This window comes from Mobula hypostoma, chromosome 12 (genome assembly GCF_963921235.1).
Source record: "Mobula hypostoma chromosome 12, sMobHyp1.1, whole genome shotgun sequence".
Taxonomy (NCBI): domain Eukaryota; kingdom Metazoa; phylum Chordata; class Chondrichthyes; order Myliobatiformes; family Myliobatidae; genus Mobula; species Mobula hypostoma.
Genome location: NC_086108.1, coordinates 15,550,369 through 15,574,937, shown reverse-complemented (window position 1 = coordinate 15,574,937; position 24,569 = coordinate 15,550,369). Strand labels below are relative to the sequence as shown.

Sequence of the window (24,569 nt, the reverse complement as noted above, 5' to 3'; positions counted from 1 at the left end):
TTTGCTTTCATATTTCATCTTTTCCCTTCTGATGAATATTTTAGTTGCTCTCTATAGGTTTTTAAAAACTTCCCAATCCTCTATCTTTCCACTAATTTTTACTTTGTTGTATGCCCTCTCTTTTGTTTTTACATTAGCTTTGACTTCCCTTGTCAGCCACGGTTGTACTATTTTGTTTGTGGAATGCACATATTCCTGCATTAGGTTTGTATTTATCTATGCCTTGCCTATTCATATGTTTTTAAATGTCTCGTAAACATTATGATTGATTTCACCACATTCTCTGGCAGCAAGTTCCAGAGATCAACCACTCTCCATAAAGAACATTCCCCTCAGATTCCCTTTAAAACTCCTTCCTCTCACCTTAAACTTGTGAGCTCATGTTTAATACCTCTACCGTGAGAAAAAGATTTGGACTATCCACTTCTTACATTTCTATTGTCAAAAAACAATAACGAATATCTGATATTATTTACCTGAAAGATGCTGGCCACACTGTGCATTGACTATTTTCAGAGAGAACAGTTATAAATGGTTGGAGATTATTAGTGAAGCATTATTTAAATATTTCTGCGCTGATCACTATGGAAATGTACTTCATTTGAAAAACAGAAGGGGTTATAGAGCTGGGAGCAATCTTGGTTTAAACATGTATAGGAAGACAATTGCATTGGGAGTGAGTGGCTCTGCTGCAGTGTAATGGACAAAGAACTACCTCCTATGACAGAACATCAATGCTTCCACTAAATTGACTAGTTTAGATCAGAATCTGATGGACCAGATCACCAACAGAAAATGCCAATTAATTTCTTTAGCCACCTGGAGAACAACACTTCATTCAGCCCTGGTGCAGTAAAGAAGATAAACAGGAAGTTGTTGGACTGAACTTAGCATGAACAGAGCACAACATGCAACTATTACAAATGGGGACTGCAGCAGGGTCAGCAGAAGCGTTCTGTACTTTTTATCAATTCTGAAGATCAGAATGAAGACATATTGCAAACACACTGACTACCCTCATCTTCTGGGGATTCTGTGTAAAATATCCTTCTGCTTCAGCATTTTTATGAGCACACACAGCTACCAACAAGTTCCCTACAGTAGAACTTCTCTCACCTACTCATTTGGGGAAATTACCAGCACATTGCAATTCAGGCATGATAGCACAGAACTCTTTCCTGTTTTCTATTAGATACAGAGTAAGAATAGGTACAAGGGGAAGTGTTCATCCATATTAATGGACTGTTTATTCAGCATTTTTAAAAAGGGAACTTGATATTATTTTACAGAATTCTCTTTTTTGTAGGATTGATGGCTATCAAAATTTTGTTTTATTGCTTCATGCAAATGATTTTTTCCCTTATTCCTGAATACTCTCGTGCCAATATTCCATCTGTTCACTCTTACTCACAAAATTAGCTGGCACAACTCAATCACTGCCATTCTCAGACACTCAGAATGACCAAAGTGGCTGCACCAAACCACAGCCTCTCTGCGATGACGTGTCCCACTGCGGATAGTTATCAGTACAACTCAACTGTGTGCTCATTTTAAGAACCACTTGCTGTTAAAGAGAGACTTGCCAGAAGGCTTTCAGCAGAAGAGGGGTTAAAGGGTTGCTTTTAATGCTGAGTTCTTATAAAGAATTAAGTAAAATTAACATACAGACGAGCAATGGATCATACAACCCAACTGCTCAAAATCGGTAACACGAGGAAATCTGCAGATGCTGGAATTTCAAGCAACAGACACAAGAGTTGCTGGTGAACGCAACAGGCCAGGCAGCATCTCTAGGAAGATGTACAGTTGATGTTTCGGGCTGAGACCCTTCGTCAGGACTAACTGAAGGAAGAGCTAGTAAGAGATTTGAAAGTGGGAGGGGGAGATCCAAAATGATAGGAGAAGACAAGAGGGGGAGGGATGGAGCCAAGAGCTGGACAGTTGATTGGCAAAAAGGATATGAGAGGATTATGGAACGGGAGGCCTAGGGAGAAAGAAAAGGGGGATGGGGGGGAAAAAGCCCAGAGGATGGGCAAGGGGTATGCTGCCTGGCCTGCTGCGTTCACCAGCAACTTTTATGTGTGTTGCTTGAAATTCCAGCATCTGCAGATTTCCTCGTCTTTGCGTCTCCAGAAACACTGAAGCTCATCGTAATTGCTTTCTTTTTCAACTTACATATTACAACACATAAGGTTTGTCCCACTATCCCTCCTGAAACTGATTCTTTCACACATGCCTATCAACTCCTCCTCAATTCTTAGGGTAATTTATAATAGCCAATTCACCAGCACACCTTTGGGATGTGGTAAAGAAACAAAACACCTGGAAAAAAACCCACAGAGTCACAAAGAGAACATGCATTCTTTCACATGGTTGCCAGGATCAAACCCAGGTGTTTGGGCGGTACAAAGCAACAGCATTAACTACTGTGCTGCCGACTAATTTTGGATTATCCTAAGATGAAAGCATATTCATAACATCTAACCTTGCAAACACTTCCATGATTTTATTAATATCTAATAATTTAACTTTTGGACTCTACAACACAACAAGAACGAATAGGGGTGAACAGTGCCTACTAGAGTTTGAGTCATTTGGCACTTTTTGAGAGAATACATATCAGTCCTCATCGAGGGGTCAGCAGTGGAAACGGTGAGCAGCTTCAAGTTCCTTGGCAGCAAGATCTCAAAGGATCTATCTTGGGGCAACATATTGATGCAATCATGAAGAAGGCATGCCAGTGGCTCTACTTCATTAGGAGTTTGAGGAGATTTGTATGTCACCAAAAACTCAACATATTTATATAAATGTATTGTCAACTGGCTGTTTCACTGCCCAGTATGAAGGCTGCAATGCAGAGGATGAAAAGGCTGCAGAGAATTGTAGACTTAGCCAGCTTCATCATGGGCATCTGCTTCCCCACCATCGAGGACATCTTCAAAAGGAGGTGCCTCAAGGTGGCATCCACCATTAAGGACCCTTACCATCCAGGATATGCTCTCTTTTCATTATTACCATCAGGGAGGGGTACAGGAGTCTGAAGATACACACTAAATATTTTAGGGACAGCTTTTTACCCTTCACCATCAAGTAGTGTTCATGACTCATGAACAATATTTCATAATTTTTCTTTCTTAGTACAATATTTATTTTTAATATTTTATATTGTAGTTTATAAATTATAATAAACTTGATTGTGATTTATCAATGATATTGATCCACTGCCTTCAGAAACTTGCCAAGATTATCATCAATGAGAAGATTCCATTGTGGAATGCTAACTGTGTCCAGCTGATCTTTTTCATCTCATAGTCATGAAGTCAGAGTTGTACAGCACAGATAGCCCACTATATCCACGCCAACCTTTTTGCTCATCTACATTAATCCCATTTAGCCACATTAGAATTACATCCTCTTAAATTATTTTTTTAAGCCTTCTATGACTGATGTAGTCTTTAAGCATTGGGAAGGATTGGGCATTACATGCTTCCGGGATCTGTTTGTGGGAGGAAGTCTTTCTTCGTTTGAACAATTGTCAACTAAATATAGTTTACCAAAAACTCATTTTTTTCGGTACTTACAAATTAGAGATTTTCTGCGATCTCAATTATATACACTTCCTAATAGACCTGATAAGAACATATTAGATGAAATTCTTAACATGAAACCATTCTATAATGGTTCAATATCCAATATTTATGATAGTTGTTGGGAATGAGAAATGATTCTCTAGACAAGATTAAAAATCTTTGGGAACAAGACTTACAGACCTCAATTTCTGAAGAAACTTGGAATGAGATTTTTAAATTGGTTAATACTTCATCACTATGTGCTCGTCATTCCCTCCTACAATTTAAAGTGGTTCATAGGGCTTATATGACCAAGGATAAATTATCTCATTTTTATAGGGATATATCTCCCTACTGTGATAGGTGTAACAATGGAGAAACTTCACTTATTCATATGTTTTGGATGTGCCCAAGTCTTGGAAAATATTGGAAGGAAGTATTCCAAACTTTTTCTGTACTCTTTAAAGAAAATTTTAAGCCTAATCCTTTGACTGCCCTATTTGGTACTGTTGGAAGTAAAGATATCATTTTGAAGACATCTGATCTGCACATTTTGGCTTTTATCTCTCTTATGGCTAGGAGGGTGCTTTTGTTTAAATGGAAGGATGCTGTTCCACCTAATCATGTTCAATTTCTGAATCTAACCAAGATTTTCAAAATTTGTGGGAGCCATTTTTAAATTATTTTCATAATCTTTGACTTCTTGTTAAAGTACAGAAGTTGGTTACTAGTATATTTTATTATCTGATAAGTTTCTTTTTTCCTTTTATTCCCCAAACAGCTTCGACTTTGGTAGTGGGTGTAGATCTTTTTTAATAAAATTGTTTATATTCTATTCTAATATACGAATTAATCCAATCTATATGAATATAGAGTAAGGAGTTTGTTAATGTGATTCAATATACTGTATTTGGTATTATTATATTCTGTCTTTTGTTTTATAATATGTATTCTCTTGAACTCTGTATTCTTCTATATAGAAATCAATAAAAATATTGAAAAAGAATTACATCCTTCTATGCCCTGCCTATTTAGGTATCATGTCAATGTCCCTTAAACATAGTGACTGCGTCTGATTCCACCACCACCTTTGGCAGCGAGTTCCAGACATCAACTACTCTGTTGTAAAATCTTACACCTTAATTTCCCATTGAAACTCATTCTTCTCACCTTAAACAATTATCCTTTTGTTTTCCATAACCCCTTTCACGGATAAAAAGATTTTGACTGTCTATCCATTAGCGTGTCTTATGATTTTATATGCTTCACACCTCAGCCTTCACTATTCTAGGAAAAATAAGCCTCGCCTATTCAATCTCTCCCCATACCTATAGGCCTTCAGTCTAGAAGAGTATATCAGTATTGATGATGTTCTAGAAAGCATAATCATAAGTTGTCTAAGATTGCACCAAAAAGTAGATCAGATAGAAGTTAATCCTGACAAATGCAAGATGATGCATTTTAAGAGGTCAAATAAGGGCAAGACAATGTACATGGTAGGGCATTATGGAATAATGACAAACAAAGTGATCTGGGGATCCAAACCCATAGTTCTCTAAAAGTGATAACACTGGTTGATAGGGTGAAGGTGGTACGTAACAAGACTCCTTCAGAGATTGGGGCATAGAATATAAAAGTTGAGAAGATATATTGCAATTTTACAAAACACTGTTTAAGCCACTTTTGAAGTGTCATGTTCTGGTCATCATACTATGGGATCGATGCAATTGAGCTGATGAAAGTACAGAGGAAAAACACTGGAATATAGCTTCACTAAATGGCTTAGAGAAAGTACTGTTAACAGTGCCACATACAGTATTTAGATAACATTAAAAAATTATAAATATTCTTAGAAGGATATCACAATGCTGAGGAGGAATGTAAAATGGGCAAGTTATAATATACAACAGAGCTAAGTCATAGTGGGATCTACATGCATTCAGCAAATTGTCTCACAGTCGAAACTCCACTTCCCTGGCATCAACCTTTCCAAGGAACTTGCCTGGAACCATTTCTGTTTCAGGTCTCTGCATACTTTCACTTTTAATTAGACCATCTGGATGATTTAATTACATCTAGGTGGGGAGTAAAGGTTAACAGGAAAACAGCAGTGTGACCAAGATACCTTATATCACTTCCAGTAATGGAAGGGAAAGGCCACATTCTCAAGCTTTTATTGTTTCCATAGCTTTACCAAATGTCAAGCCAGCACATTCCAGGTTACAGTGAGTATAGTAAAGGTATGTTTTTAAATCACTCATCAAGGGAACCAGCATTCCTTATATTTAATCCATTAAAACTTGCATTCAACGAGGTCCCACATCTAAGCTTTTCACTGTATCTCAATACATGTGACAATAATAAACCAATTCCAAAACCCCTTCAGCCTATATTTATATATTTCAATGTCAAGGTCCTTTTCATCCTCATCTTCAGAAAGACTAAGACAAGCTAATTGGTACACATCAGCGTGCTGAGGGGATGGGCCCTCTATTAAGGTCTATAAACTTCCTTCTATCAGGAAAAGGGGAACTCTAAAGCAAGGTTTTAGCAAACCATTTGTGGCATCTCCCCTGCAAAGTGATAGTTCTAGAAACATAATTTCTTTTCATTTTAAATTTATTCATAGAATGCATAGCTGATTTATTCTCCTTCTCAATTCCATCCTCCTGTCTTCTCTCAGTAACCTTTGACACCCTTTCTAATCAAGAACCTAGCAACATCCACTTTAAATATAACCAGTGACTTGGGCTCCATAGGTGTCTGTGACAATGACTTCTGCAGATTCACCACCCACTGGCTAAAGAAATTTCTTCCCATTTATTCTCATGTATTCTGAGATGTGCCCTCTGGTTGTAAGCTCCCCCAATGTACAGAACATTCTCTTCACATTCACTATATCTAGGCCTTTCAATATTTGATAGATTTCAATGAGATCCCACTTCATTCAACCTCCAGCGAGTACAGGCTCAGAGCCAAATTTGCATCATACATTAACCCTTTCATTCCCAGAATCACTCTCATGAACCTCCACTGGACCCTCTCCAATGCCAACACATTCTTTCTTAGATAAGGGGTCCAAAACTGCAAGTGCAGTCTGACCAATGCCTTATAAAGCCTCAGCATTACATCCTTGCTTTTATATTCTAGTCCTCTTGAAATTAATGCTAACATTGCACTTACCTTCCTTATCAATGACTCAACCTGCAAATCAACCTTTAGGGAATCCTGAACAAGGACCCCAAGTTTCTTTGCACCTCTGATTTCTGAATTTGCCCTCTGTCTAAAATATATGCCTTTATTCATTCTACCAAAGTGCATGACCATACACTTCCTGAAACTGTATTCCATCTGCCACTTCTGAGCCCTTTCTCCTAAACTGTCCAAGTCCTTCTGTAGCCTCTCTAGTTCCTCAACATTACCTGCCCCTCCACCCATCTTTGGATCATCTGGAAACTTGGTCATAAAGCCATCTATTTTGTCATCCAAATCATTGGTGTATAACGTAAAAAGAAGCAGTCCCAACATTGACCCCTGTGCAGGACACCACTAGTTAGCGCAGCCAGCCAGAAAATGCTCTCTTTATTCCCATTCTTTACCTCCTGCAAGTCAGCCAATTTTCTATCAATGCTAGTGTAATTCCTGTAATACCATGGGCTCTTATCTTCTTTAGTAGCCTCATGTTTGGCACCTTGTCAATAGCCTTCTGAAAATCCAAGTAAACAACATCTACTGACTCTCCTTTGTCTAGCTTGCCTGTTATTTCTTCAAAGGATTCCAACAAATTTGGCAGCAAGATTTCCCCTTAAGGAAACCATGTTGACCTTAGTCTATTTAATCATGTGCCTCCAAGTACCCCAAAACCTCATCCTTAATAATGGACTCTAACATCTTACCAAACACTCAAGTAAGGCTATCTGGCCTATAAATTCCTTTCTTCTGCCTCACTCCCTTCTTAGAGGGAGTGACATTTGCAGTTTTCCAGTCCTCCAGAACCATTCCAGATTCTAGTGATTCATGAAAGATTATTACGAATGCCTCCACAATCTCTTCAGCCACTTCTTTCAGAACCCTGTGGTGTAGTCCATCTGGTCCAGGTTACATGTCCACCTTCAGACCTTTCAGGTTCCCAAGCACCTTGTCCTTAGTAATAGTGACTACACTCACTTCTGCTCTGCTGACACTCTTGAATTTCTGGCATTCTGTTAGTGTCTTCCACAGTGAAGACAGGTGTATAATACTTTAAGTTTGTCCACCATTGCAATGTCTCCAATGTAATTTTCCAGCGGTCTGATATCCACTCTCGCCTCTCTTTTACACTTCATAGATCTGAAAAAAACTTTTGGTATCCTCTTTTATGTTATTGGCTAGCTTATCTTTCATCTTTTCTCTTACTACTTTATTAGTTGTTCTCAGTCGTGCTCTTGATTCAATGTTTCAATTGAAAACATGCAGCAGTCCCTCCCTAAATTATGTTGGGCGTGGTGGGGGGAGGGGGGTTGGAGTGGACAGGGTTTGAACACACAACTTTCTAACTCACAGCAAGAGTACTACTGAGCACAGCTGACATGTTGCTGTACCTCCAATAGCAATTGGTTTCCTTTAATTGAACGAGAAATCCCAGTTTACAAAGAAAATGCAATTACACAATAGTAAATGCAATGGCATCATACTGGAACGTAGCACTACACAACTGAAAATGACACACCTGAGACCAGTGCTTCACCTCGAGTATTGTCACCACAGACCTTTGCCCGCCCTCACCCCCACACAGCAAACTTGAGCAGAGAGCAACCTTCCAAGCTGAAAACTTCCAGAACCATATCTTTCTAAGGTGCTCAATTTTGGGGCAGCAGAAATTGCTCGTTGGACTATATGGATACAGCTCTGCAGAACAGACTTTACGCTTTTATTCAAAAAACAGAAATGAGAAAAGTGAAGATATGTTAAAGAGCTGGGTCAACTGACACCTTGAAGATGGGCAACTTAGAGAAAGAGCAGAAATGGAGGGAGGTGATTTGTGAAGACTGCTATTTGGCAGCAAAGCTGTACTGGAAGAGAGACTCTGCCCTATCCCAGAGGACTGTAGAGGTTATCAGTAGTCTTTAAGCTGGTGGAGGATGAATTTTTGATGTTAAGACTCTCAAAAAGACCTCTTATATGATAAAGGTGAACTCTTGATCGCTCAATCTACCTTGGCATGGTCCTTGCATCTTACTTGTCTACCTGCACTGCACTTTCTCTGCAACTTTAACACTAAATTCGACAGTCCTATATTTTTCATGTCTACTACTTTGATATACTTATGTAAGGAATGATCTGTCTGGATGTCACACAAACAAAAGCTTTTCCCTTGGTGAAAATACAATTCACAAGTGAGAATACCAAATACCAATTGGCAAGAACAGCTGTTGAGGCCTGGGGTAGATCAGCCAAGATCAGAACAAATGGCAGACCAGGCTTGAAGCCGAATAGCCTACTTCTACTCCTGCTTCCTTGTGTTCATGTATCCTGAGAAAGAATTGTGAAGTGAAATGAAGCATAATGCATCTCGTACTGACAAAAGTCAAAAGCTGTGAAAATGCAGTCTTTTAAAAGACCCATTCCAGTACCCAAGTGTGCCTTTATTGAATAAATCCAACCCATGCATTAATAAGCAGTCGAAGCCTGTGGCTGAATGTATTGAACTGGGAGACGATTATACTCATTCAATTTAGCATTATCCATTTATTGACCTCAAGAATACAGGCGGTTGAAATAGATTATATATCTGTTTTTAATGTAAAAGTTAATAAATCAATAAATAGTTTTGCAATAATTTAATGTTACATTCTTACTGCTTAACTCTTCCTTATCGCACAGTACATAGCCCTTTGTGTGCCGCAGCAACGTTTTTGCATCTGTCATATCAACGGAAAGCTGGCTTTGCCGCTTGACATTTAAAGTGGAGGAATGCTGCACAATTCCGCCCCAGTCAATGCTGACCAACAGTGTTGGAACTGGAGAACTCAAGGGGTTAATCAGCATCATTCACACTAACATCAATACAAGTACTGTTTTCCTTTTTACGACATATTCCTGAGTGGCACAATAATATGAAGAAAATCAGAAGATTCTCTCCTTAATTCTCCAAATAATTAATCCCGATGCCTGCGAAATGAGCAAGCCAGGTGGGCATTTGCAACACTTTCGTTCACTAAGCTCTCCTCAACTGTGCCAGAACCACAGACGGTACGAGCCAAGTCATTGTTGCAGACACAATGACGAGTAGCATCTTTTGGGATAATAATGATTAACTGCACTGTATGCCTTTACTTTTAGTGTTTAAATTTGAAAATGAATTCAATTCCTGCTCAAATTCAAACTGTTCGCCTTGAACTACTGAACATGTGAAAATACATCAGATGCAGACAAAGAATAAACTCCACCTATTATTTAGTACATCTGCAAGCTGACACTGAAATATTATAAAGAACTGCTGCCTACCACCGAAGATGACACCGAGTAAAAGTGTTAAGGTTCCTACAGAAAGTTGTACAAATTACTGCACCATACTCCCAGTGACCAGACAGTGAACAATTGATAGAGTGTCACAATGTGCACTCTTCACAAAACTGACTTCACTCCTCAGCTTTTCTATTCCTTATTACAATGCGGTAAGTGCAATCTACTAACCAGTCAGTTACTCTAAGAGTGGAGCTGAGGGCTTTCAATGGTTAAAACATCAATTGAGTTCCACTGCATTTCCAAACTGTGGAGGCTTTCACCCTATTTGGAGTAGTAGATGTCTAGAACTTCACACCAAAGTCTGAGGTTCAATTGAAAATTTCAAAATATATTGCTACTTTGTCTAGGGCAAAGATGCTAAAGGTTACAAAGCCATTTTGAATATTATGGGTACAGAACCAAAGAGGACAGATGATGTTAAGCAATGTCCTAACCAAATGACAAAACAGGTGGAGGGGATAAATTCCTTCCTCTTGTGCCCACATTCCACATTTTCAAGGAGCCCTTTGGTCATTGATGTCTTTGCTCTTTTACACATCTTCACATAAAGGTGCAAGACCATACAGAATGCCAGACTGGTGTATCTCCTCCGGATAGGTGAATCATCATATGGAGCAGGAATGAGCTCTTTTCCTGGGTATGGGATCTCGCAGAGCTTCATCTCCAAAACACCTGCTCAGTGAGCAGAGGGTCTCCCATAGTCTCCGTAATCCCAGCCTGAAGACGCTGTTTGAGAGGTTGTAGATGAGGCAATTGCAGAAGCTGTTGCTGATGGCCAGCCAAGTTGTCACAAAGGACAGCGAAGGGCTTTCCAGCACACGTGAGCTCTCCAGCAGGAAATAAACAATGTAGGGAAGCCACAGCACGTAGAAGACACTTGTAATCCGAAACAGGACCATTGCATAGCGCCGGTCGGGGCTGGGGCTACCTTCAGCAGATTCCACCTCCTGGCTGGGGAATCGGGCACGGCGTTCGTTGATTTCTTTGGTGTGTTGCCGGCAGATTTTAAATATGTGGAAGTAGGTGAAACAGATAATGAAGGCTGCTGGGGCATATAACAAGCAGACTATAAAGCCTGTGAAGTACGCATTAGTTTCCCAAAAGGTGGCACACCATTCAAAGATGTCTCCATGATATCCGGGTTTCTCCCATCCAAAGAATGAGGGCAAGAACACTGTCCCAGAGTAAATCCATATAAGAATGATACAGATCCTAAGGCGGCATGGAGTTACCAGCTGGCTGTAGGACAATGGTTTGGTAATGGCAAGGTAACGGTCAATACTGATGCATGCTAGGCATGCCATAGAAACGCTTTTCAACACTGAAATGGTGTACCCAAACACCTGGCAGGTCAGGGACTCTTGCATACCTGTGGAGTAGTGAAGGAGGGAGAGAGCAGGAACCAAGCAGCTTACCCCTACCAGCAGGTCGGCATAGGCCATCGTCTGGATGAAATAGCTGGTGGTGTAGTGGTGAAGGAGAGGGGCACAGTGGAACACAAAGATGACTGTCAGATTCCCCACAATGATCAGGACTGTCAACAGCACAATAATCACAGTCTCTAAAACACATACATCAACCATGTCGTTGTAGCCAAAGCCGAGAGGGCAAGCGTGGTGATTGGATAAGTTGGCTGAGGTATTGCTCAGGCTCCTAGAATTCCATTCAGTCGTGGAGTGGTTCATGACACAGATGGGTGTGGGCTACAGTCCACAGTGACTGCAGATCGCTGGCAAGGCATCTGTTACTGCTGCTGCTGTTTCTGCGGCTCGTTCCGCTCCTCCGGCTCGTTCCGCTCCTCCGGCTCACTCTGCTGCTCTTGTTGGTCTCTGCAGTCAGCGTTTAACAGCTGCACATGCCTCCTCAGCAACAGCGGACTGCTGACACACCTCAGTATTGCAATGCCGTTGACGAGCTCCCTCCAGTGTACTGCTTCCAGCTGTTCATTGAGAGCTATTGTATGAAGAGCGGGAAAAGACGGCGAGCCCTGGGAGAAATGCACAAGCCTCTCACACTGCTCTCTACATGCTACATTTCTTCTCCCGTTGAAGTCTTCTGAAATACTGACAGCATCAGGAAATCAATTGATAAGTAAGCGAAGTGGGCAAAAATAGCAGTGCAAGCTGTATTCCTGCACAATTTGAAATCCTCAGCCTTCCATATACATTAATCAGTGCTACGGACTTGCGAAAAGGAACGCCGACAGAATTATGCAGCAATCTCGTGAATTAGCAAGGAGTCTGGCACCTTCATTGTGCTGGAGAAGCAATCCTTTCAGTGGCACATTAGCGCTGCTATTGCATACTCTTGTCCCTCAGCAGCTGCACCTGAGCCCCTTGTCTGCACCATCACAGCTGATGCGGAAGAATTCTCTACTCCAGCTACCTTGGTTTCCTGCTTCCAAATGAGCAGCAGCAGCTGAACCGCCAATGGCTATCCGAGCTGCTTTCTCTCTTTATGTCTCTTGGTAACAGTTGCCAAGCGCACACAGGCTCACAGCCATTCACTGTAACGCTATCCTGGAGCGTAACAAATGAATATAACGGGACTGGGCTAGTCAGCTTGCAGCCACGTTACTGTATAAAGACAGGTTCATGAAACAGGTAGAGTGCATACGTAGGACCCAAGAGTTTGAGCAATTAGCCTAAACAGAGCTAAAAGAATGCAATGCCAAACTTCCTGAGATGAACCCCAGCACCAGCTGTAACATCACTGAAGGAAAATCTAATACATTATTAATTGCATAAATAGCAATCAAAAATGACTCATTATAAATTTACTTGTGGCCTACACTGTAGTACTTGCATTTCTGCTGACAGGCTCTTTGCACAGATGTAGGTGAGGTAGCAGCAGGAGCCATCAATGGCACGAGTTTGAAGATGGGATTTGAGGGCTCAGGGCAGTGAGGGTGAGGGAGCAAAATGCTGATGATTATTGAATGTGAGGCAGCAGAAGGAGAGGTATGAGAGACAAGACAGGGAGGTGTGCTGGTCATGGGGGTGGGTACAAGAGGCAGGTGGTGGCTGCATGGGGCGTGGGAGAAGACAAGAGTGGGTGTGTGGTAGAAGGTGGGATGCTGTCAGGTAAGAAATGATAATCAGGACATCCAATGGAACATCAGCTGACCTATCATCACTGTGTTTGATTCACCTCCCTGTAAATGTGGCCCCTTAAGATGCAGCACAGCCATAATACTTCAATTTACTATAAGGTACCAGTGCACTCAGTTAATGATGCAAAGTGTACCGTTACCTGCAAAAGCAGCTTACATACAATGGGCCAACACATTGAATCTATTATAAAGAAGCATATCAACAGCTCTACTTCATTAAGACTTTGAGGAGATTCATATGTCATCAAAGACTCTTCCAAACTTCTATTGATGTGTGGTTGGAATGTATTCTAACTTGTTGCATCAAAGCCTTATATAGAGGCTCAAATGTACATAATACAAGGTGCTGCAGGAAGGTGTACACTCAGTTGGCTCTATCACAGGCACAACCTTTCCACCACCAAGGACATCTTCAAAAGGCAGTGCCTCAGGAAGGAGGTATCCATTGCTAAGGATCCTCACCATCTAGGATATGCCCTCTTCTCGTTACTATTATCAGTAAGCCTGAAGCAGTAAACTTAGTGATTCAGATACAGCTTTTTCACTTCTGCCTTTAGATTTCTGAATGGTTCCTGACACAAGGAAGCATCATTATTCCTTTTATTTGCACTATTACTTACTTTTATGATTTACAGTAATCCTATGCTTTTGCACTGTACTGCTGCTGTAAAAATGAACATTTTATATCAAAATAAGCTTTATTCATGATTTTAAAATTATTTACAAGAATAAACTGTGCAATGTCTGGTGGATCAACATGTTGCAGGCAGATCAAACGGTGTTTTTCACCGAGTTGATCTTCCAGCAGCACTTAATGCTCGTGCGCGTGTGAGTGAGTGAGAGAGAGAGAGACAGACAGACAGACTGAGACTGTCCCTGGGCATAGCCTATAGATCAGAGAGCCTTCTGTCACACAGCAGCTTGGGATGAACAATTGACACAGACCCTTGCATCTTTATCCACACCCTCTTCACGAACCTATAGTCCACAAAGAAGTGATCAATCATTCGTCCCCACTGCAGTCATTCCACAGGGAGTGCATGCAGAAAGGATCTGACTGCGAGGGCCCATCTCACCGCCATCCAGACAAGATCTTAGTTACTACTGGTGAGGTCTGGCAATGAGGCATTCTGGTGGATGGCCTGAGCCTGGACTGTGCCAGTCAGCAGCACAGGGAACCAGTCCACTGTGTCCATCAATTCCTAGACCTTCAGCATCTGCAGGATATGCCATGCTGACCACTGCCTGATGGTGAAAGCTGTTGGTCTGGAAGGAATTTTCCACAAAGGACAGGCAATGCAGCAATATCCAGCTGACTGGATGCTGCATGGTAATGAATCCAGGCCCATCCTTTACAACACTGGAGAGAGACAGTACCTCAGCATGTAGTGGTACTTGATGCCCATGTACTTAGGTTCCACACACAGCCTTATGCACCAACACCCAAAGGTGGTCATCAGGGTGAGGATGACATTGGGTACATTTCTTCCCCTGTTGTCCAGGGTTTTCTGCATTGTGACCCATTTGACTCACTCCATCTTGGATCCCCATATGAACCTGAAGATAGCTTGAGTGATTTCCAAGCTGGTGGAGTGAGGGATGGGGCCAAGTACAGCAGCCCTGAAAGCACCTCACACAGGATGACCAGGTTCTTCTCAGTTATCGATAGGGACCATCTTCCCCATAGTCCCAATTTCTGTTTTACCTTTCCAATCCACTCTGGACAAATCTTGTTGCATGCTTCAGCCCCTCTGAACTATATCCCCAGCACCTTCAGCTAATGGTGAAGGGGACACTGGATCAGTCAGGCCAGTTGCTGAAGAGTATGGCCTTGCTTTTCAAGCTTTGGCCCTGATGCCAACTCAAACTAATTGCAGGTGCTGATCAATCTACGAACCAATCTCAGATCTGAACAGAAGATGGTGACAATGCCAGTGTATAGGGAGGTTTTTACCTGCATCCTTCCACTACCTGGCAAATCTCCTCTTAGCTCTCATCCTTCCTGATGGCTTTGGCAATGGGTTCTATACAGCATACAACCAAGACGGGAGAGTTGGCAGTCCTGTATGACTCCAGACTTGATGGAGAAGTTATGTTTTGGACTGTACTGCAGATGTCTGGATAGACCAGTTGGATCCAACTTCTGATTCCCTCTCCAGTGCCCATTTTGGAGAGCACGCCCATCACATACATGTGTGATATCCTGTCAAAGGCTTCCTCCTGGTCCAAACAGGCATATAGCCCCCAGTCCTGCACTTAGTGATAATATCCCTAAACAATGCAAGGCTGTCAAAGATCTTCCTGCCAGGTACAGCACCGATTTGATCTAGGTAGATCAGCTTTCTCAGAGCAGACCTGACTACGTTGGCAACATCTTTGGACAGAATTTGGAGTCTTCATTCAACAATGAAATGGATTTCCAATTCCTGTTGTTATCCCTCTCCCCCTTCTGCTGTTAAAAGAGGGCAATGATGCCTTCCCTCATAGAGCTGACATGCTGCCAGCCAGAAGCATCCAATCTCACAAAGCCGAATATAACTCAGCCAGTAAGCTGCTGCTTCTGGGAGTTTTATTTGAGCTGAAGGAATGGATGGAGCCAGTCAGCTCCTCCAGAGTCAGTGGTTGGTCCAGACTTTCCTGCTTGCTATCATCTTACATCTCCATGACAGAGGACAGGAAATTCTTAGAGGCTGTGCATCTGTGACCTTTCTGTCATACAGACTGACTGTGAAGGATCTAAAGATCCTCAATATATCCATCTGTGAAGATATTACAAAGCCATCCTCTTTCTTAAGGTCAGGATCACTGAGCTCCCCTTGTGAAACTTTTGGAAGATGAACCGTTAGCACATCTCAATCTGTTCCATGGTGCGGACCCTGGATTGGAAGATGATCTTGGAGGATTGTCATTTGTCAGTGATAGCACATCTGATTTCAATTCTGCCTCCTTCTAGAGATTTATACAATACTTCACTTCCAAAGGCTCACAGTACAGTCAGGATTACTGATTAAATGATCCTGTCAAGAGCAGTTCTATGAGAATATGTAAGAAAAAACATACTGCACATTTATACCCTGACAGAACACAGCAGTCAAGAGTAGGGATGTAGTGATGTGCTGCACTGGAAATGATTAACAGCATTGTAATCCTTTCAATGATTAGGTAACCAGACTAGACACAATAGCACAGATGGGATCTGGCTAGTGCCTAACTGCAACTAATCATTGTGTTCAGTGTGTATTATCCACTACAGCCTACACAATTTGCAGAGTGTCACACTCCAATTTTATAGAGTTTTTTATGCCTGCAACTGAATAGTAGGATCTAGAGTACTGGGTAAGCACAACAGCAACATGTACCTAAATCACAATACGAACATTTATCAAAAACCTGCCCTAGTCAACCACACAGACACCAAGGCCAAGAAAGTGCATCAGTACCTCTACTTCCTCAAAAGGCTAAAGAAATATGGCACATCCCCTTTGACCATCATTAACTTTTATTGATGTACCACAGAAAGTATCCTATCCAGATGTTTGATATGTCAATTGCTCTGCCCATGAACCCAAGAAACTAGAGAGATGTGGACAAAGCTCTCCCCTTCATGGATTGTCTATACTTCTATACTCCCTCTGCCACACAGTCAGCACAATCAATGACCCAGCTCATCCAAACACTCTTTCTCCTCCCTCTCAGGCAGAAGATGCAAAAGCTTTAAAGCACATACCCCCAGATTCAAGAATAGCTTCTATCCCACAGTTGAATGGTTCCCTAGTACGATAAGATGGACTTGTGACCTCACAATCTACCTTGTCAAGGCTTTGCACCCTATCGTCTGCCCACACTGTACTTTCTCTGAAACTGTAACACTCCATACAATTGTTTTCCATTGTATTATCCTGATGCATTAATGCTATAGAACGATCATTTTCATTGTACCTCAGTACACGTGACAATAAAAAAACAGCTTATATTTACTGGTCAGTGAACTTATATCTCTGTCAGCCGTGCCTCACCTACTAAAGCCCAAGCACTCAACTTATTCCCAATACCTCCCTGCCTCTCTTCCCTCCTCTACAACATTGTTAGCTGAAGGGCCTGTAATGTGCTGTAAACGTCTATGTTCTATGTAAAGGACACGGCTTTAAGGTAAGAGGTGGGAAGTTCAAGGGGGATATTAGAGGAAGGTTTTTTTACTCAGAGAGTAGTTGGTGCGTGGAATGCACTGCCTGAGTCAGTGGTGGAGGCAGATACACTAGTGAAATTTAAGAGACTACTAGACAGGTATATGGAGGGATTTAAGGTGGGGGGTTATATGGGAGGCAGGGTTTAAGGGTCGGCACAACATTATGGGCCGAAGGGCCTGTAATGTGCTGTACTATTGTATGGTCTATGTTTTAAAACACATGGCGAAACTAGTCGCTATGGAGGAGCTTTCAGCCACCTGGTCTAACACCTCGTGTGGTTCAGGATTGATAATATTTATCTCACACCTTGAGATGTTAAAGGTGCTAAAGCAGAGTGGAGTGAGAAGGGTTAAAACTGGAAAGGGTAGATGCTGGGAAGTTTTCAAACAGTGAGTGGAACATTGTTGGGAAAGACAGTGCAGTAACTTTCAAGAAGAAACCTTTCGTTAAGTAAGAAAGCCAAATAGTTAGCCTCATGCATATATGCATGATATTGATCGAAGTGAGAGCAGTGTTAGGAATAGTTATAGATGGGATAACTCAGCCAGGTGTCCTTGTGAAGGGAATATTATTTCTCCTTTTTTTGCAAGATAGAAGGCTATTGGGTCTATTCTGATTCTCAAACAAACCAATCTCACCTATTTGTTCACAGTTTCTCTGTAACCTATTCTCGTTCACATCTTCATTGACTGGCAATACTGATTCTTCTGCCATAAACTTACACGAGGTAAAATTTACAATGTCAATTAATCAATCAATCCGCATCTTTGGGAGGAAACCGGAGTATCCAAAGGAATCTCACATGAAGAACATAAAAGCTTCACACAGACAGCACCTTAGGTCAGGGTTGAACCTAGGTTGCTGGAGCTATGAGGCACCACTCTGCCACTGCAACAGTATTCCAGCTAATCAAGGGAGGGAGGTCAGGAAACTGTCGGAATTACAGGGATTCTAAAGCAGATCATGAGGCAGATCAACGTAGATAAAGAATTATCAGACTTAGGAGAGGGAATTGAACAGTAAAGAAGGAAGTAAAGGAGCAGATAATCAGAGAGGAACAAGCATCAAAGGAATCCTGACAAAGTGGAACCACACATCAAAACCATAAAGTTAATATGGTTATGTATGTTGCGTCCTATGAATCCAACCATGAAGGAAATTATTGGAAGGTTCAGTGCTACCTTTCTGTTAGTCTTGTTCACAGACGTGTAACAAAGAGAAAGATTTTGAGAGTGATGGCTGGGATTACTGAGGTCAAGTGGTTAATGGTCATTTTCAGCAATATCTGGCTGAGTCATCCCACCTCTCCATCAAGTAAGACTATTCCAAACAACTTTTTCACGCAGAGGGTGATGAGTATTTGGAACGAGTTACCAGAGGAAGTAATTGAGGCAGGTAGAACAATATTATTTAAGAACCATTTGGATAGGTACACGGCAGGGTTTAGGGTGATAAGGGCAAATGCACGAAACTGGGACTAGCTGGATGCTGTGGTCAGCATGGACGGGTTGGGCCAAAGGGCCTGTATCTAAACTGTACTGCTTTATGACTAACTACCTTCTACACTTCTGGATCATCTCTTCAACACTTCCCTCCCAAGCTTAAATCCCAAGCCCCAGTACTGCAGCATGGAGAGAGCATGGTGAATGGAGCTCTATCTTAATACTCTCTCACATATTGCATTAGCACTCCACACTATCCTTTCATTCACTTCTCACACTATTCACCATCACTGACCTACATACGCTTGCAGGTTAGTAGATCTATCACATGCACTCAAATTCATCCATTGCCTCTCCCATTTCTTAGAAATGTTTCCGGTTATTGGATTGCAGATGATCAAAATGCAGTCTCACAGTGTGAAGAAAGCCCTTTTAACTCCTAATAATCATATCAAGACATACCTCCTGGCCTACTTGTTCTACTCCATGTTAATCAAGAACTGTCTCATTTCTTCTCCCAATCCCCATGTTAAACGATATAGTCACAGAGTATTACAGCACAGAAATAGACCCTTCAGCCCATCTAACCCATGCCATACTGTTATTCTGCCTAGTCCCATTGACCCACACCTGGACCATAGACACCCATTCCCCTCCCATCCGTGTACTTATCCAAACTTCTCTTAAATGTTGCAATCAAACTTGAACCCACCACTTCTGCTGGGCATTCTTTCCACATTCTGAGTGAAGAAGTTCCCCCTCAGGTTTCCGTAAATGTTTCATCTTTTATCCTTAACCTATTACCTCTAATTCTAGACTCACTTAACCTCAGTGGAAAAATCCTGCTTTCATTCACCCCGTCTGTACTCTTCATAATTTTGCATACAGTATCTCCATCAAATCTTCCTCTCATTCTCCTACGTGCTAGGGGAATAAACATAGAAAACCTACAGCACAATACAGGCCCTTCAGCCCACAATGCTGTGCCGAACATGTACTTACTTTAGAAATTACCTGGGGTTACCCATAAGCCCTCTATTTTTCGAAGCTCTATATAGCTATCCAGAAGCCTCTTAAAAAGAGTCCTAACCTATTCAATCTTTCCTTATAACTCAGGTTCTCAAGTCCTGGCAACATGCTTGTAAATTTTCTCTGCATTCTTTCAATCTTATTGATATCTTTCCTCTAGGTAAGTGGCCAGAACTGCACATAATATTCCAAATTAGGCCACACAAACATCTTATACAACTTCCACATAACATCCCAACTCCTGTACTTAATACTTTGATTTATGAAGGCTAAGTGCCAAAAGCTTTCTTTACGACCCTACCTACCTGTGACACCACTTTCAAGGAATAATAGATCTTTATTCCCAGACTCCTTGGTTCTACTACACTCCTCATTGCCCTATCGTTTACTGTACAAATCCTAGCTTAGTTAGTCCTCTCAAAGTGCAAAACCTTGCACTTTTCTGCATTAATTTCCATCTGCCATTTTTCAGCCCATTATTCCAGCTGGTCCAGATCCCGACACAAGCTGTGAAAGCCTTCTTCACTGTCCACTATACCCCAAATCTTGGTGTCATCTGCAAATTTGCTGATGTAGTTTACCACATTATCATCCAGATTCTAGATATAGAAGGCAAACAACAACGGACCCAGCACTGATCCTGGTGGCACACCACTAGTCATAAGCCTCCAGTCAGTGAGGCAACTATCTACTATCACTCTCCGGCTTCTCCTGCAAAGCCAATGTCTAATGCAATTTACTACCTCATCCTGAATGCAAAGCAACCGAACCTTCTTGACCAGCCTTCCATCCAGGACCTTGTCAAATGTCTTACTAAAGTCCATGTAGACAATGTAAACTGAATAATCCTTCAATTTTCCTGGTAACCTCTTCTAAAAAAAACTCTAAGTTTGGTTAGATATGACCTACCATGCACAAAGCCATGTTGGCTATTCCTAATATGGTCCTGTCTATCCAAATACTAAAAAATCCTGTTCCTTAGAATATCTTCCAATAATTTACTAACTACTGATGTCAGGTTCACTGGCCTATAATCTCCTGGCTTATTCTTAGCGCCTTCCTCAAACCACAGAACATTAGCTATCCTCAAGTCCTCTGAAACCTCACCTATAGCTAAGGATTGTTTAAAACCTCTACTGGGGCCACTGAAATTTCTGCATTAGCTTCTGACAAGATTTAAGGGCCTTGTCAGGCTCTGGGGATTTATTCACCCTAATTTGCCTCAAGACAGCAAAGACCATCTCTTATGCAATCCAGCTATGGCCCATGAGCTCACTACTCTTTTGTCTTTGTTTTTAGACTCCATTTAAGATCTTCCCCCATCTCTTTTGGCTCCATACACAGATGATCATTGTTGGGCACATAGCCAAGTGGTTAAGGCGTTCATCTAGTGATTTGAAGGTCACTAGTCGAGCCTCAGCAGTGGCAGCGTGTTTGGGTCCTTGAGCAAGGCACTTAATCACACATTGCTGTAGTCTGTGCAAGGAGTGGCGCCCCACACAGACTTCCTATCTGCGCCTTGTAAGGCATGAAAATGCCCGACACAGGCCTCTCATGGTCTGAGTCGACATTCCCCCCGCCACCCTGATTTTTGGTTCCATGCATAGTTGACCATGATGATTATAGGCTACTTTTTCTTTTTCCTCAGGGCTTATGCTCCCCTTCTTCAAATTTTCTATTGTCACTCTCTGATCAACAATACCCTCATCTCTTGTAGACTAAGACCACATCTCCAGCTTCCCCTTCTCTCTAAAGTCCTTGAATCCATTAGTTTTCTAAACCAACGGTCTTCCTTGCTTGAACCATTTCAGTCTAGTTTCTCTTCTGCCACAGGACCAAAGCAACCCTGATTTAAGTCACTGTGCAAAATGACAACCCTTCAAAAGTAAGGGAAACCAAAACCAGTGAAGGCAAACACAGGAGATGTATGGAAAACCAGAGAAAGGGGCATCCCTACTTCCAGATATGCCTTTCTACCAATATTGCTGTAATCCAAAAGCAAAATACTGCTGACGCTGCATGTCAGAAATAAAGAGAAAATGATGGAAACCCTGACATTCTGAAATATTTGCCTTAATCTTTCTTTAGCTTGATCTGTCTGCAACCTACCTTTGCCTTCTGATGCCTCGCCACTACCTCCTAGACAGTTAGGATCATGTTCACCCAGTTTAATGTTTATCCAGCCACCTTCAAACTTGCTTTCAACTTTACCCAGCATACCTGATGACTATTCTCATGCCAGTACAGATGACAACAGCACTTTCAAAATAGCTCAGAGTTCCTTCCAGAAACAAATACTGACTCTAAGCAGGTCCATCCCCATAAACCAAGAGCTACTAATAGTCAGCCACTATCCACAGACTACACAGATTGCCTGGAACTCCACCATTTCTTTCACAATGATTTCACATCCTCTGGAACTTCAGTTTTATAAATCAGCCTATTTGGTTTACTTCACTTATCAAGAAACAGCTGAGAGCACAGGATGCAGCAAAGGCAACAATCCAGATATAAATACTGAAGATTTGTGCTCCAAAACTAGCAGCTCCTCTAGCCAAAATGTTCCAGTTCAGTTATAACACCAACGGTAAATATGGATCTTGATCAGCAATGGCAATTGGAGTTTAATTCGGCTAAATGTGAAAACAAATGAGAGTATGGTACGGCCATGAGGGATCCTGCAGAACAAAGGGACGTGGTTCCCTGAAACTGGTGTTGCAGGAAGACATTGTGGTGAAGAAGGCTGCTGGCACACTGGCCTCCATCTGTCAAGGCACAGAATATAGAAGCTAGGAGGCAATGTTGCAGATGTACAAGATGTAGATGAAGCTGGGTTTGAAATATTGTGTTCATTTCTGGTCATCTTGTTAGAGGAAACAATGCCATTAAGTTGTAAAGAGTACAGTGGAAATTTACGAGGATATTGCTAGGACTCGAGGGATTGAGCTACAGAAAGTTTGGAAGCTTTTTCACTGTCACTTAGGAGAATGAGGGGTAATCTTATAGAAGTATATAAAATGATGAGGGGTAAAGATATACAGTCTCATTCCCAGGATTAGAGAATCACGAACCAGAGGGCATAAACTTAAGGAGATGGGGAGAGAGTTAACAGGAATCTGAGGAGCAAATTTTTCATCCAAAGGATGGTCAGCTTATGGAATAAACTGCCAGAGGAAGTGGCTGAAGTGGATATATTAACAACATTTTAAAGGTACTTGGATAGGAAAGGTTTAGAGAGATATGGGCCAAATACAGGTAAATGGGACAAGCTTAGATGGGAATCTTGAATGGCATAGACCAGTTGTAATAAAGGGCCTGTCTTCATGTTGTATGAATCTATGTTAACTTACTCAGCTATACCAAATTTGAGTTTCACCTGGACTGCTCCACCCCAGATCTCATTTGGACTCAAGTCCAAATGTGGACCAAACAGTTGAATTCCAGGGGTGAGGTGAGAGTGACTGTGACTAACGAGGGTAGTACAGTGGACATTGTCAACACGATGAAGGTAATCATGTCAAAAACCATTTCACCACCCTCTTCACCTACTGTATGTCTCCACTTGCAGGGAACTATGGACTTACACCTCCAGGTCACTGTTCTGCCATACTCTCCAAGGTCAGTCTGTTCCAGGTCTTTATTGCACAAGTTCTGTGAGCCTTAGGGTTCAGTACTGGATCCTTTATTGTTCCTCATATACACTGATGACTTGGAAGAGAATACGTGGCATGATGACACTAAAATTGGTGGTATATTGGTCAGTGAAGAAGATTGTCTAGGTTCCAACAGGATCTAGATCAGCAAGAAAAATGGGTAAGGGAATGGCAGGCACAATTTAACTCAGATAAGTAAAATGCAATGCATGTTGGGAAATTAAACCAGACTAGGACATACATGGTTGTTGAACTGTTAGGCCTTGGGGTACAAGTACATACTTCACTGTAAATAGCAACACAGTTAGACAGAATGGTGAAGGCAGCATTGGGTATGCTTGCCTTAAATGCTTGCAAAGGCATTGAGTACAGGAGTTGTTACAGTTGTACAAATCATTGGTTTGCTGCACTTGAACAGCATATGCAGTTCTGGTTGCCACATATGGGATGGATGTGATTAAACTAGAGAATGTTAGACTGGCAGATTTGAGTTATAAGAGTTTGGATAGACCAAGACTGTTTTCCCTGGTGTGAAGGAGGCTAAGGGATGACCTGGCAGAGATTTATAAAATTGAGGGTAGATATTTTAAGCCTTTTTCCCAGGGTAGGGTGTATCGTTTTTGATGCAGAGGGTTCAGGTGAAAGGGGAAAATTTTAGAGGATCTGAGAGGGTGATAGGTATGTGGAATGAGCTCCGAAGCTGGTGATAGAAGCGGGTACAGTTCCAACATGTAAAAGACATTTGGACAAGTACATAGACAGGAGAGGTTTTGCAGGATATGTACCAAATTCAGGCAAATTTACATGTAGATAGGCATCTTGGTCAGTCTGGATGAGTTGGGCTGAAGCTGTGCTGTATGATCCAATGGAGTAAATCATGAAGCTCCCTTCCCTGATAACCTTGAGGGAGCATCTTCACCAGAGGGACTGCAGTAGTTCAGGGTGGCAGTCTACCACTACCTTCAGAAGGGCAAGAGGGAACGACAGTAACTACTGACCTTGCCAGTGTCCAGGTGGCTAAAGAATTGGTTAAATAAACACACTTGATCATGGACAAAGAATCACCCCCA

At 41.8% G+C, this 24,569-nt stretch overlaps 2 protein-coding genes across 5 annotated transcripts in view; both read right to left on the bottom strand.

Moving 5' to 3' along the window:
- Positions 1 to 24,569, bottom strand: part of rabgap1l (RAB GTPase activating protein 1-like) — a 586,024-nt gene that overhangs the window by 332,112 nt on the left and 229,343 nt on the right. The window lies entirely within an intron of this gene.
- Positions 9,332 to 11,809, bottom strand: LOC134355118 (G-protein coupled receptor 52-like). The gene has a single exon (XM_063064867.1). It carries the CDS (start codon positions 11,759 to 11,761, stop codon positions 10,682 to 10,684), a length of 1,080 nt encoding a protein of 359 aa, XP_062920937.1. The 5' UTR covers positions 11,762 to 11,809; the 3' UTR covers positions 9,332 to 10,681.